At 51.4% G+C, this 15,805-nt stretch overlaps 1 protein-coding gene across 1 annotated transcript in view; it reads left to right on the forward strand.

The window, feature by feature from the left end:
- vgll4b (vestigial-like family member 4b) overlaps window positions 1-15,805 on the forward strand; it is a 127,068-nt gene that overhangs the window by 4,572 nt on the left and 106,691 nt on the right. The window contains exon 2 of the mRNA XM_065004474.1: window positions 36-113. Within this exon, the coding sequence (XP_064860546.1) occupies window positions 50-113 (64 nt within the window). The 5' untranslated portion in view covers window positions 36-49. The remainder of the gene's footprint in view (window positions 1-35; window positions 114-15,805) is intronic.

The raw sequence follows: 15,805 nt of genomic DNA on the forward strand, positions 1-15,805 counted from the left end.
TTACAGTTATTTTAAATCTAAATCTTTCTTTTCAGGTTTGTTGTGAAGAATGGAGACGCCATTGGATGTTCTGTCTAGAGCTGCGTCGTTAGTGCACGAGGATGATGAGAAACGTAAGTTTGCTCCTAATACAGTATCTGGGAAGAACTATGTGTGTGTGTGTGTGCGCCGTCGGGCTTTGGTGTCTGATATACTTGAGCCTCTGAGCTACTGTCTCTGGTCAGATAATGGTGTCTGATATACTTGAGCCTCTAAGCTACTGTCTCTGGTCAGATAATGGTGTCTGATATACTTGAGCCTCTAAGCTACTGTCTCTGGTCAGATAATGGTGTCTGATATACTTGAGCCTCTAAGCTACTGTCTCTGGTCAGATAATGGTGTCTGATATACTTGAGCCTCTGAACTACGGTCTCTGGTCAGATAATGGTGTCTGATATACTTGAGCCTCTAAGCTACTGTCTCTGGTCAGATAATGGTGTCTGATAAACAGTGAGGCAAAAAGTATTTAGTCAGCCACCAATTGTGCAAGCTCTCCCACTTAAAAAGATGAGGGAGGCCTGTAATTTTCATCATAGGTACACTTCAACTATGACAGACAAAATGAGAAGAAAACATCCAGAAAATCACATTTTAGGATTTTTAATGAATTTATTTGCAAATTATGGTGGAAAATAAGCATTTGGTCAATAACAAAAGTTTATCTCAATACTTTGTTATATACCCTTTGTTGGCAATAACAGAGGTCAAACGTTTTCTGTAAGTCTTCACAAGGTTTTCACACACTGTTGCTGACCATGAAGGCCTGATTCACACAGTGGTGAGGGCACCACTCTGGTCTTCTAGACCGGTGGAAATATGTCCTTTGGTCTGTTGAGTCCAAATTTGAGACTTTTGGTTCCAACCACCATGTTTTTGTGAGACGCAGAGTAGGTGAACGGATGATCTCTGCATGTGTGGTTCCCACCGTGAAGCATGGAGGAGGAGGTTTGATGGTGCTTTGCTGGTGATTTATTTAGAATTCAAGGCACACTTAACCAGCATGGCTACAAAAACATTCTGCAGTGATATGCCATCCCATCTGGTTTGGGCTTATTTTTTAAATTGTACCTTTATTTAACTGGGCAAGTCAGTTAAGAACAAATTCTGCCTAAGAACAGTGGGTTAATTGCCTTGTTCAGGGGCAGAACGACAGATTTTTACCTTGTCAGCTCGGGGATTTGAACTAGTAACCTTTCGGTTACTAGTCCAACACTCTAACCACTTGGCTACCCTGCCGCCCCTACACTCTAACCACTAGGCTACCCTGCCACCTCTACACTCTAACCACTAGGCTACCCTGCCGCCTCTACCCTCTAACCACTAGGTTACCTGCCACCTCTACACTCTAACCACTAGGCTACCTGCCCCCTCTACACTCTAACCACTAGGCTACCTACACACACACACACACACAGTACTGTGTGTGTGTGTGTATTTAGTTATTTACAAAAAAATATATGGGATTGTAAATTATGCTGACAATTACATTGGAAGCTACAATCTATCTACAATCTACCCCCCCCCCCCACACACCATGATGTCGTTGTTTAGTTATATATATTTTTTACCAAAGTCAAATATAATTGATTAATTAATTGTTTAATTCATACAACAACAAAAAATGGCCCTTCTGTGACTTTGTCTAATACGCTTTTGGTTTTCTGACTGTGGTATCATTTTGATATCAAGGATTGTGGTACTAAACCTGGTATCAGTGTCAAAGTCAAACTTCTGGTATTGTGAAAGCCCTACCCCAGTCCTACCCAAGCCCGAGGCCTTAGTCACTCCTCATGGCTGTATCAACACATAATCATACTTCAATACCGGCTGAAAAATTCCTTCCTAGATTAAACAGCAGAAAATCCTTCTCAGCAGGCCTGCAGGCTGGCTAGAGCTAGGATTATAGACAGGCAGTCTGGCTAGAGCTAGGATTATAGACAGGCAGTCTGGCTAGAGCTAGGATTATAGACAGGCAGGCTGGCTAGAGCTAGGATTATAGACAGGCAGTCTGGCTAGAGCTAGGATTATAGACAGGCAGTCTGGCTAGAGCTAGGAGTACAGACAGGCAGGCTGGCTAGAGCTAGGATTATAGACAGGCAGTCTGGCTAGAGCTAGGATTATAGACAGGCAGTCTGGCTAGAGCTAGGATTATAGACAGGCAGTCTGGCTAGAGCTAGGATTATAGACAGGCAGGCTGGCTAGAGCTAGGATTATAGACAGGCAGGCTGGCTAGAGCTAGGATTATAGACAGGCAGGCTGGCTAGAGCTAGGATTATAGACAGGCAGTCTGGCTAGAGCTAGGATTATAGACAGGCAGTCTGGCTAGAGCTAGGATTATAGACAGGCAGTCTGGCTAGAGCTAGGATTATAGACAGGCAGTCTGGCTAGAGCTAGGATTATAGACAGGCAGTCTGGCTAGAGCTAGGATTATAGACAGGCAGTCTGGCTAGAGCTAGGATTATAGACAGGCAGTCTGGCTGCGGCTAGGATTATAGACAGGCAGTCTGGCTAGAGCTAGGGGTACAGACAGGCAGTCTGGCTAGAGCTAGGGGTACAGACAGGCAGTCTGGCTAGAGCTAGGATTATAGACAGGCAGTCTGGCTAGAGCTAGGATTATAGACAGGCAGTCTGGCTGCGGCTAGGATTATAGACAGACAGTCTGGCTAGAGCTAGGGGTACAGACAGGCAGTCTGGCTAGAGCTAGGAGTACAGACAGGCAGTCTGGCTAGAGCTAGGATTATAGACAGGCAGTCTGGCTAGAGCTAGGAGTACAGACAGGCAGTCTGGCTAGAGCTAGGAGTACAGACAGGCAGTCTGGCTAGAGCTAGGAGTACAGACAGGCAGTCTGGCTAGAGCTAGGAGTACAGACAGGCAGTCTGGCTAGAGCTAGGATTATAGACAGGCAGTCTGGCTAGAGCTAGGATTATAGACAGGCAGTCTGGCTAGAGCTAGGATTATAGACAGGCAGTCTGGCTAGAGCTAGGATTATAGACAGGCAGGCTGGCTAGAGCTAGGATTATAGACAGGCAGTCTGGCTAGAGCTAGGATTATAGACAGGCAGTCTGGCTAGAGCTAGGATTATAGACAGGCAGTCTGGCTAGAGCTAGGATTATAGACAGGCAGGCTGGCTAGAGCTAGGATTATAGACAGGCAGGCTGGCTAGAGCTAGGATTATAGACAGGCAGGCAGTCTGGCTGCGGCTAGGAGTACAGACAGGCAGGCTGGCTAGAGCTAGGATTATAGACAGGCAGGCTGGCTAGAGCTAGGATTATAGACAGGCAGTCTGGCTAGAGCTAGGATTATAGACAGGCAGTCTGGCTAGAGCTAGGATTATAGACAGGCAGGCTGGCTAGAGCTAGGATTATAGACAGGCAGGCTGGCTAGAGCTAGGATTATAGACAGGCAGGCAGTCTGGCTGCGCTAGGAGTACAGACAGGCAGGCTGGCTAGAGCTAGGATTATAGACAGGCAGGCTGGCTAGAGCTAGGATTATAGACAGGCAGTCTGGCTAGAGCTAGGATTATAGACAGGCAGTCTGGCTAGAGCTAGGATTATAGACAGGCAGTCTGGCTAGAGCTAGGATTATAGACAGGCAGTCTGGCTGCGGCTAGGAGTACAGACAGACAGTCTGGCTAGAGCTAGGGGTACAGACAGGCAGTCTGGCTAGAGCTAGGATTATAGACAGGCAGTCTGGCTAGAGCTAGGATTATAGACAGGCAGTCTGGCTAGAGCTAGGATTATAGACAGGCAGTCTGGCTAGAGCTAGGATTATAGACAGGCAGGCTGGCTAGAGCTAGGATTATAGACAGGCAGGCTGGCTAGAGCTAGGATTATAGACAGGCAGTCTGGCTAGAGCTAGGATTATAGACAGGCAGTCTGGCTAGAGCTAGGATTATAGACAGGCAGGCTGGCTAGAGCTAGGATTATAGACAGGCATGCAGGCTGGCTAGAGCTAGGATTATAGACAGGCAGGCTGGCTAGAGCTAGGATTATAGACAGGCAGGCTGGCTAGAGCTAGGATTATAGACAGGCTGGCTGGCTAGAGCTAGGATTATAGACAGACAGGCAGGCTGGCTGGCTAGAGCTAGGATTATAGACAGGCAGTCTGGCTAGAGCTAGGATTATAGACAGGCAGTCTGGCTAGAGCTAGGATTATAGACAGGCAGTCTGGCTAGAGCTAGGATTATAGACAGGCAGTCTGGCTAGAGCTAGGAGTACAGACAGGCAGTCTGGCTAGAGCTAGGAGTACAGACAGGCAGTCTGGCTAGAGCTAGGAGTACAGACAGGCAGTCTGGCTAGAGCTAGGATTACAGACAGGCAGTCTGGCTAGAGCTAGGATTACAGACAGGCAGTCTGGCTAGAGCTAGGATTACAGACAGGCAGTCTGGCTAGAGCTAGGATTACAGACAGGCAGTCTGGCTGCGGCTAGGAGTACAGACAGGCAGTCTGGCTGCGGCTAGGAGTACAGACAGGCAGTCTGGCTGCGGCTAGGAGTACAGACAGGCAGTCTGGCTGCGGCTAGGAGTACAGACAGGCAGTCTGGCTGCGGCTAGGAGTACAGACAGGCAGTCTGGCTGCGGCTAGGAGTACAGACAGGCAGTCTGGCTGCGGCTAGGAGTACAGACAGGCAGTCTGGCTGCGGCTAGGAGTACAGACAGGCAGTCTGGCTGCGGCTAGGAGTACAGACAGGCAGTCTGGCTGCGGCTAGGAGTACAGACAGGCAGTCTGGCTGCGGCTAGGAGTACAGACAGGCAGACAGGCAGTCTGGCTAGGAGTACAGACAGACAGGCAGGCAGTCTGGCTAGAGCTAGGATTATAGACAGGCAGGCTGGCTAGAGCTAGGATTATAGACAGGCAGGCTGGCTAGAGCTAGGATTATAGACAGGCAGTCTGGCTAGAGCTAGGATTATAGACAGGCAGTCTGGCTAGAGCTAGGATTATAGACAGGCAGTCTGGCTAGAGCTAGGATTATAGACAGGCAGTCTGGCTGCGGCTAGGAGTACAGACAGACAGTCTGGCTAGAGCTAGGATTATAGACAGGCAGTCTGGCTAGAGCTAGGATTATAGACAGGCAGTCTGGCTAGAGCTAGGATTATAGACAGGCAGTCTGGCTGCGACAGTCTGGCTAGGCTAGGGTACAGACAGGCAGTCTGGCTAGAGCTAGGATTATAGACAGGCAGTCTGGCTAGAGCTAGGAGTACAGACAGGCAGTCTGGCTAGAGCTAGGAGTACAGACAGGCAGTCTGGCTAGAGCTAGGATTATAGACAGGCAGTCTGGCTAGAGCTAGGATTATAGACAGGCAGGCTGGCTAGAGCTAGGATTATAGACAGGCAGTCTGGCTAGAGCTAGGATTATAGACAGGCAGTCTGGCTAGAGCTAGCTGGCAGTCTGGCTAGAGCTAGGATTATAGACAGGCAGTCTGGCTAGAGCTAGGATTATAGACAGGCAGTCTGGCTAGAGCTAGGATTATAGACAGGCAGTCTGGCTAGAGCTAGGATTATAGACAGGCAGTCTGGCTGCGGCTAGGAGTACAGACAGGCAGGCTGGCTAGAGCTAGGATTATAGACAGGCAGGCTGGCTAGAGCTAGGATTATAGACAGGCAGGCTGGCTAGGCTAGGATTATAGACAGGCAGTCTGGCTGGCTAGAGCTAGGATTACAGACAGGCAGTCTGGCTGAGCTAGGATTATAGACAGGCAGTCTGGCTAGAGCTAGATTATAGACAGGCAGTCTGGCTAGCGGCTAGGAGTACAGACAGGCAGTCTGGCTAGAGCTAGGAGTACAGACAGGCAGTCTGGCTAGAGCTAGGATTACAGACAGGCAGTCTGGCTGCGAGCTAGGAGTACAGACAGGCAGTCTGGCTGAGCTAGGATTACAGACAGGCAGTCTGGCTAGGCTAGGATTACAGACAGGCAGTCTGGCTGCGGCTAGGAGTACAGACAGGCAGTCTGGCTGCGGCTAGGAGTACAGACAGGCAGTCTGGCTGCGGCTAGGAGTACAGACAGGCAGTCTGGCTGCGGCTAGGAGTACAGACAGGCAGTCTGGCTGCGGCTAGGAGTACAGACAGGCAGTCTGGCAGTACAGACAGGCAGTCTGGCTGCGGCTAGGAGTACAGACAGGCAGTCTGGCTGCGGCTAGGAGTACAGACAGGCAGTCTGGCTGCGGCTAGGAGTACAGACAGGCAGTCTGGCTGCGGCTAGGAGTACAGACAGGCAGTCTGGCTGCGGCTAGGAGTACAGACAGGCAGTCTGGCTGCGGCTAGGAGTACAGACAGGCAGTCTGGCTGCGGCTAGGAGTACAGACAGGCAGACAGGCAGTCTGGCTAGGAGTACAGACAGACAGGCAGGCAGTCTGGCTAGAGCTAGGGGTACAGACTGGCAGTCTGGCTAGGAGTGCAGCCAGACTGCCTGCACTCACTAGCAGGAAGAAAGAAAATGCACTTTCATTCAGGATTCCATGTTTTATTTGTATTTTAAGTACGTCTGCAGGTGGTGGTATGTGTTTTCTTGCAAGTATTTATTTATTTATCTTCTTGGGGCGGCAGGTAGCCTAGTGGTTAGAGTGTAGAGGTGGCAGGTAGCCTAGTGGTTAGAGTGTAGAGGTGGCAGGGTAGCCTAGTGGTTAGAGTGTAGAGGTGGCAGGGTAGCCTAGTGGTTAGAGTGTAGAGGTGGCAGGGTAGCCTAGTGGTTAGAGCGTAGCCAGGGTAGCCTAGTGGTTAGAGTGTAGAGGTGGCAGGTAGCCTAGTGGTTAGAGTGCCTAGTGGTTAGAGCGGTAGCCTAGTGGTTAGAGTGTAGAGGTGGCAGGCCTAGTGGTTAGAGTGTAGAGGTGGCAGGGTAGCCTTTAGAGTGTAGAGGTGGCAGGGTAGCCTAGTGGTTAGAGCGTAGAGGAGGCAGGGTAGCCTAGTGGTTAGAGTGTAGAGGTGGCAGGTAGCCTAGTGGTTAGAGTGTAGAGGCGGCAGGTATGGTCTAGTGGTTAGAGCGTAGGGGCGGCAGGTAGCCTAGTGGTTAGAGTGTAGAGGTGGCAGGTTGCCTAGTGGTTAGAGTGTAGAGGTGGCAGGGTAGCCTAGTGGTTAGAGCGTAGAGGTGGCAGGGTAGCCTAGTGGTTAGAGCGTAGGGGCGGCAGGTAGCCTAGTGGTTAGAGCGTAGGGGCGGCAGGTATTCTAGTGGTTAGAGCGTAGGGGCGGCAGGTAGCCTAGTGGTTAGAGCGTAGAGGAGGCAGGGTAGCCTAGTGGTTAGAGCGTAGAGGAGGCAGGGTAGCCTAGTGGTTAGAGCGTAGGGGTGGCAGGGTAGCCTAGTGGTTTGAGCGTAGGGGCGGCAGGGTAGCCTAGTGGTTAGAGCGTAGAGGAGGCAGGGTAGCCTAGTGGTTAGAGCGTAGGGGCGGCAGGTAGCCTAGTGGTTAGAGCGTAGGGGCGGCAGGTATTCTAGTGGTTAGAGCGTAGGGGCGGCAGGTATTCTAGTGGTTAGAGCGTAGGGGCGGCAGGTAGCCTAGTGGTTAGAGCGTAGGGGCGGCAGGTATTCTAGTGGTTAGAGCGTAGGGGCGGCAGGGTAGCCTAGTGGTTAGAGCGTAGGGGCGGCAGGTAGCCTAGTGGTTAGAGCGTAGGGGCGGCAGGTATTCTAGTGGTTAGAGCGTAGGGGCGGCAGGTAGCCTAGTGGTTAGAGCGTAGGGGCGGCAGGTATTCTAGTGGTTAGAGCGTAGGGGCGGCAGGGTAGCCTAGTGGTTAGAGCGTAGAGGAGGCAGGGTAGCCTAGTGGTTAGAGCGTAGGGGCGGCAGGGTAGCCTAGTGGTTAGAGCGTAGAGGAGGCAGGGTAGCCTAGTGGTTAGAGCGTAGGGGCGGCAGGGTAGCCTAGTGGTTAGAGCGTAGGGGCGGCAGGGTAGCCTAGTGGTTAGAGCGTAGGGGCGGCAGGTAGCCTAGTGGTTAGAGCGTAGGGGCGGCAGGTAGCCTAGTGGTTAGAGCGTAGAGGAGGCAGGGTAGCCTAGTGGTTAGAGCGTAGAGGAGGCAGGGTAGCCTAGTGGTTAGAGCGTAGGGGTGGCAGGGTAGCCTAGTGGTTTGAGCGTAGGGGCGGCAGGGTAGCCTAGTGGTTAGAGCGTAGAGGAGGCAGGGTAGCCTAGTGGTTAGAGCGTAGGGGCGGCAGGGTAGCCTAGTGGTTAGAGCGTAGGGGCGGCAGGGTAGCCTAGTGGTTAGAGCGTAGGGGCGGCAGGGTAGCCTAGTGGTTAGAGCGTAGGGGCGGCAGGGTAGCCTAGTGGTTAGAGCGTTGGACTAGTAACCGGAAGGTTCCAAGATCGAATCCCCGAGCTGACAAGGTAAAACATCTGTCGTTCTGCCCCTGAACAGGCAGTTAACCCACTGTTCTTAGGCCGTCATTGAAAATAAGAATTTGTTCTTAACTGACTTGCCTAGTTAAATAAAGGTAAAATAAAAAGTTGCAACTTGCTAGTTGTTCTGTGTGGAGTAGACTTACCCTATTTAGTCGATGGTTTGGTTGATAGGCTCTTGGTTGAACAATATATTTTTTTGTCTAACCGTGGCAAATGTAAAGTACCAGTCAAAAATTTGGACACACCTAACTCATTCAAGTTTTTAAAAAACTATTTTCTACATTGTAGAATAATAGTGAAGACATCAAAACTAGGAAATAACACATATGGAATCATGTAGTAACCAAAAAAAGTGTTAAAATATATATATGAGATTCTTCGAAGTAGCCACCCTTTGCCTTGACAGCTTTGCACACTCGTGGCTCCAGTCTAAGGGCTATTTGACCAATAAGAAGAGTGATAGAGTGCTGCATCAGATGACCTGTCCTCCACAGTCACCCAACCTCAACCCAATTGAGATGGTTTGGGATGAGTTGGACCGCAGAGTGAAGGAAAAGCCGCCAACAAGTGCTCAGCATATGTGGGAACTCCTTCAAGACTGTTGGGATAATAATTCCAGGTGACGACCTCATGAAGCTGGTTGAGAGAATGCCAAGAGTGTGCAGCCCTAGTGTGGAGTGACGGGTCCATGGAACACTGGGTTAACTGTCAGCCTTACTGGGGAACACTGGGTTAACTATCAGCCTTCCTGGGGAACAGAGGGTTAACTGTCAGCCTTACTGGGGAACACTGGGTTAACTGTCAGCCTTACTGGGGAACACTGGGTTAACTATCAGCCTTCCTGGGGAACAGAGGGTTAACTGTCAGCCTTACTGGGGAACACTGGGTTAACTGTCAGCCTTACTGGGGAACACTGGGTTAACTGTCAGCCTTACTGGGGAACACTGGGTTAACTGTCAGCCTTACTGGGGAACACTGGGTTAACTGTCAGCCTTACTGGGGAACACTGGGTTAACTGTCAGCCTTACCGGGGAACACTGGGTTAACTGTCAGCCTTACCGGGGAACACTGGGTTAACTGTCAGCCTTACCGGGGAACAGTGGGTTAACTGTCAGCCTTACCGGGGAACAGTGGGTTAACTGTCAGCCTTACCGGGGAACAGTGGGTTAACTGCCAGCCTACTGGGGAACAGTGGGTTAACTGCCAGCCTACTGAGGAACACTGGGTTAACTGCCAGCCTACTGGGGAACACTGGGTTAACTGTCAGCCTTACCGGGGAACAGTGGGTTAACTGTCAACCCACTGTTCCCAGTAGGCTGACAGTTAACCCACTGTTCCCGGTAGGCTAACTGTCAGCCTACTGGGAACAGTGGGTTAACTGTCAGCCTTACTGGGGAACAGTGGGTTAACTGCCAGCCTTACCGGGAACACTGGGTTAACTGCCAGCCTTACCGGGGAACAGTGGGTTAACTGTCAGCCTTACTGGGGAACAGTGGGTTAACTGTCAGCCTTACTGGGGAACAGTTGGTTAACTGTCAGCCTTACTGGGGAACAGTGGGTTAACTGTCAGCCTTTACCGGGGAACAGTGGGTTAACTGTCAGCCTTACTGGGGAACAGTGGGTTAACTGCCAGCCTTACCGGGGAACAGTGGGTTAACTGCCAGCCTTACCGGGGAACAGTGGGTTAACTGCCAGCCTTACTGGGGAACAGTGGGTTAACTGCCAGCCTTACTGGGGAACAGTGGGTTAACTGCCAGCCTTACTGGGGAACAGTGGGTTAACTGCCAGCCTTACCAGGGGTTAACTGCCAGCCAACCGGGGTTAACTGCCAGCCTACCAGGGAACAGTGGGTTAACTGCCAGCCTACCAGGGAACAGTGGGTTAACTGCCAGCCTACCAGGGTTAACTGTCAGCCTTAACAGTGGGTTAACTGCCAGCCTACCAGGGAACAGTGGGTTAACTATCAGCCTACCAGGGAACAGTGGGTTAACTATCAGCCTTACTGGGGAACAGTGGGTTAACTGCCAGCCTTACTGGGGAACACTGGGTTAACTGCCAGCCTTACTGGGGAACACTGGGTTAACTGCCAGCCTTACCGGGGAACACTGGGTTAACTGCCAGCCTTACCGGGGAACAGTGGGTTAACTGTCAGCCTTACTGGGGAACAGTGGGTTAACTGTCAGCCTTACTGGGGAACAGTGGGTTAACTGTCAGCCTTACTGGGGAACAGTGGGTTAACTGTCAGCCTTACTGGGGAACAGTGGGTTAACTGTCAGCCTTACTGGGGAACAGTTGGTTAACTGTCAGCCTTACTGGGGAACAGTGGGTTAACTGTCAGCCTTTACCGGGGAACAGTGGGTTAACTGTCAGCCTTACTGGGGAACAGTGGGTTAACTGCCAGCCTTACCGCGGAACAGTGGGTTAACTGCCAGCCTTACTGGGGAACAGTGGGTTAACTGCCAGCCTTACTGGGGAACAGTGGGTTAACTGCCAGCCTTAATGGGGAACAGTGGGTTAACTGCCAGCCTACCAGGGAACAGTAGGTTAACTGCCAGCCTACCAGGGAACAGTAGGTTAACTGCCAGCCTACCAGGGAACAGTAGGTTAACTGCCAGCCTACCAGGGAACAGTGGGTTAACTGCCAGCCTACCAGGGAACAGTGGGTTAACTGCCAGCCTACCAGGGAACAGTGGGTTAACTGCCAGCCTACCAGGGAACAGTGGGTTAACTGCCAGCCTACCAGGGAACAGTGGGTTAACTATCAGCCTACCAGGGAACAGTGGGTTAACTATCAGCCTACCAGGGAACAGTGGGTTAACTATCAGCCTACCAGGGAACAGTGGGTTAACTATCAGCCTTACTGGGGAACAGTGGGTTAACTATCAGCCTACCAGGGAACAGTGGGATAACGGGGGCAGAAAGACCGATTTAAAAAAAAATATTTTTTTTTTAACCTTGTCAGCTCGGGGATTCGATCCAGCAACCTTTCGGTTACTGGCCCAACAGTCAAACCACTAGGCTTACTGCAGTTGGTTAACTGTCAGCCTCTCTAACCACTGGGCTACCTGCTGGCCTTTACTGGGAACAGTGGGTTAACTGTCAACCACTGGCTAACAGTGGGTTAACTGCCAGCGCTCTAACCACTAGACTACAGTGCTGGTTAACTGGCCAACACTCTACTGGGCTAACTGTGGTTAACTGCCAACACTCTAACCACTGGGCTACCTGCTGGTTACTGGCCCAACAGTGGGTTAACTGCACCTAGGCTAACAGTGGTTACTGGCCCAGGGAACAGTCTAACCACTAGCCTACCTGCAGTGGGTTAACTGGCCCAGCCTAACCACTAGGCTACAGTGGTTAACTGCCAGCCTAACCACTAGGCTACCTGCTGGTTAACTGCCAGCCTACCAGGGAACAGCTCTAACCACTCAGACTACCTGCTGGTTACTGGGTTAACACTCTAACCAACAGTGGGCTACCTGCAGGTTACTGGCCCAACACTCTAACCACTAGGCTACCTGCTGGTTAACTGGCAGAAAGACTCTCTAACCACTTTTTTACCTTTTTTTAACCTTGTCAGCTCTAACCACTAGGCTACCTGCTGGTTACTGGCCCAACGCTCTAACCACTAGACTACCTGCTGGTTACTGGCCCAACACTCTAACCACTAGGCTACCTGCTGGTTACTGGCCCAACACTCTAACCACTAGGCTACCTGCTGGTTACTGGCCCAACGCTCTCTAACCACTAGGCTACCTGCTGGTTACTGGCCCAACGCTCTAACCACTAGGCTACCTGCTGGTTACTGGCCCAACGCTCTAACCACTAGGCTACCTGCTGGTTACTGGCCCAACACTCTAACCACTAGGCTATCTGCTGGTTACTGGCCCAACACTCTAACCACTAGGCTACCTGCTGGTTACTGGCCCAACACTCTAACCACTGAAATAGACATAAAGGAAGGGAGAAAGATGGACAGCATGGTCCTGGTCTATAGTAGTGCACTATATAGGGTCCTGGTCTAAAGTAGTGCACTATATAGGGTCCTGGTCTAAAGTAGTGCACTATATAGGGTCCTGGTCTAAAGTAGTGCACTATATAGGGAATGGGGCTCTGGTCTATAGTAGTGCACTATATAGGGCCCTGGTCGAAAGTAGTGCACTATATATAGGGAATAGGGTGCCATTTGAGATGCAGGCTCATGGGAACATAGTGAGAGCTCCTCTGACCTTCTCCCCATGTCCCCTGCTGGGCTTTTGTTCTCCCTGGGCTGATGATGCCACTGTGTTGTGGTTGTGGTCTCTTTGTCCCAACACAATACAGATGACCTGTTTCCACAATAGACCTCAGTAGCACAGCCCCAGAGCCCAGCCCCAGAGCCCAGCCCCAGAGCCCAGCCCCAGAGCCCAGCCCCATAGCCCAGCCCCATAGCCCAGCCCCATAGCCCAGCCCCATAGCCCAGCCCCAGAGCCCAATCCCAGCCCCAGAGCACAATCCCAGCCCAACCCCAGCGCACAACCCCAGCCCAACCCCAGCCCCATAGCCCAGCCCCATAGCCCAGCCCCAGAGCCCCATAGCCCAGCCCCAGAGCCCAGACCCAGCGCCTGAGCCCAGACCCAGCGCCTGAGCCCAGCCCCAGAGCCTGAGCCCAGCCCCAGAGCCCAGCCCCAGAGCCCAGACCCAGCCCCTGAGCCCAGCCCCAGAGCCTGAGCCCAGCCCCAGAGCCCAGCCCCATAGCCCAGCCCCAGAGCCCCAGAGCCCAGACCCAGCGCCTGAGCCCAGCCCCAGAGCCTGAGCCCAGCCCCAGAGCCCAGAGCCCAGAGCCCAGAGCCCAGCCCAGAGCCCAGCCCCAGAGCCCCCCCAGAGCCCAGCCCCAGAGCCCAGCCCCAGAGCCCAGCCCCAGAGCCCAGCCCCAGAGCCCAGCCCCAGAGCCCAGCCCCATAGCCCAGCCCAGCCCCATAGCCCAGCCCCAGAGCCTAGCCCAGCCCCAGAGCCTGAGCCCAGCCCCAGAGCCAGAGCCCAGAGCCAGAGCCCAGCCCAGAGCCTGAGCCCAGAGCCTGAGCCCCAGAGCCCAGCCCCAGAGCCCAGCCCCAGAGCCCAGCGCACAGCCCCATAGCCCAGCCCCATAGCCCAGCCCCAGAGCCTGAGCCCAGCCCCAGAGCCCAGAGCCCAGCCCCAGAGCCCAGAGCCCAATCCCAGAGCCCAGAGCCTGAGCCCAGCCCCAGAGCACAATCCCAGAGCCCAGAGCACAATCCCAGAGCCCAGAGCACAATCCCAGAGCCCAGAGCACAATCCCAGAGCCCAGAGCACAATCCCAGAGCCCAGCCCCAGAGCCCAGCCCCAGAGCCCAGCCCCAGAGCCCAGAGCCCAGCCCCAGAGCCCAGCCCCATAGCCCAGCCCCAGAGCCCAGCGCACAACCCCAGAGCCTGAGCCCAAGCCCAGAGCCCAGCGCACAACCCCAGAGCCCAGCGCACAACCCCAGAGCCCAGCGCACAACCCCAGAGCCCAGCGCACAACCCCAGAGCCCAGCGCACAACCCCAGAGCCCAGCGCACAACCCCAGAGCCCAGCGCACAACCCCAGAGCCCAGCGCACAACCCCAGAGCCCAGCGCACAGCCCCAGAGCCCAGCCCCCAGAGCCCAGCCCCAGAGTAGGGCTGTTGAGGTGATTGTATTACCGCCACACCGGTGGTCACGAGTCATGAAATCAGTCAAATTCCACGTGACCGTTTAGTCACTAATTAGGTAATTAGGCTTCTCCAAGTTCTGATGCTTCTGATGGTCATTAGTAACCAAACTAACTCCCTGATACTCAACACATTGACCTCTTAAATCCCAAACCCCAGCCTGGTCTGTTTCACAAGTGTTCCTGTGACGTTGTGCCTTTTGGGTTTACAAACTCTGTGACTGCGCTACACTACACTGATGGGAGGGAGAGGTTCCCCTGGCCCAACTTTATCCTCGGGCGGTATACAGATTGTCATAATGGCTATTTATTTTCAATTTTAAAGGTTAGCAATGCTAACAACTACATGTAAAATCCCATAGTGAATGCTAGCTAAATGCTAAGGAACACATGCAAAAACATTTTTTTTTAATAGTCTCTGACATAACTATTTGCAGGACAGGCATTTCAGCTCATCAAGTTCTACAAGTAACTAAAACAATGCTACTTACAGTTTGCTGTACGCACAAAACAAACACTAGACAGCAAGGCTTTCTGCTCTTACCAAGATAAGCGTTTTATTTAACGAGGCAGGTCATTTAAGAACACATTCTTATTTACAATGACGGCCTCCCAAAAGGCCTCCTGTGGGGGACGGGGGGATAAACAAACATATAAATAACAATAAATATGGGACAAATACACATCACAACAAGAGAGACAAGACAACACTACATAAAGAGAGACCTGAGACAACACTACATAAAGAGAGACCTGAGACAACACAACACTACATAAAGAGAGACAAGACAACACAACACTACATAAAGAGAGACCTGAGACAACACAACACTACATAAAGAGAGACCTGAGACAACACTACATAAAGAGAGACAACACAACACTACATAAAGAGAGACAAGACAACACTACATAAAGAGAGACCTAAGACAACACTACATAAAGAGAGACCTAAGACAAGACTACATAAAGAGAGACAAGACAACACTACATAAAGAGAGACCTAAGACAACACAACACTACATAAAGAGAGACAAGACAACACTACATAAAGAGAGACCTGAGACAACACTACATAAAGAGAGACAAGACAACACTACATAAAGAGAGACCTAAGACAACACAACACTACATAAAGAGAGACAACACAACACTACATAAAGAGAGACCTAAAGACAACACAACACTACATAAAGAGAGACCTAAGACAACACTACATAAAGAGAGACCTAAAGACAACACAACACAACATAAAGAGACCTAAGACAACACAACACTACATAAAGAGAGACCTAAAGACAACACTAAATAAAGAGACCTAAAGACAACACTACATAAAGAGAGACCTAAAGACAACACAACACATCACTACATAAAGAGAGACCTAAGACAACACTACATAAAGAGAGACAACACAACACTACATAAAGAGAGACCTAAAGACAACACAACACTACATAAAGAGAGACCTAAGACAACACTACATAGAGACCTAAAGACAACACAACACTACATAAAGAGAGACCTAAGACAAGACTACATAAAGAGAGACCTAAAGACAAGACTACATAAAGAGAGACCTAAGACAACACAACACTACATAAAGAGAGACCTAAGACAACACTACATAAAGAGAGACAACACAACACTACATAAAGAGAGACCTAAAGACAACACAACACTACATAAAGAGAGACCTAAGACAACACTACATAAAGAGAGACCTAAGACAAGACTACATAAAGAGAGACCTAAAGACAACAATAC

The sequence above is a fragment of the Oncorhynchus nerka genome, linkage group LG2 (genome assembly GCF_034236695.1).
Source record: "Oncorhynchus nerka isolate Pitt River linkage group LG2, Oner_Uvic_2.0, whole genome shotgun sequence".
NCBI classification, from domain to species: Eukaryota; Metazoa; Chordata; class Actinopteri; order Salmoniformes; family Salmonidae; genus Oncorhynchus; species Oncorhynchus nerka.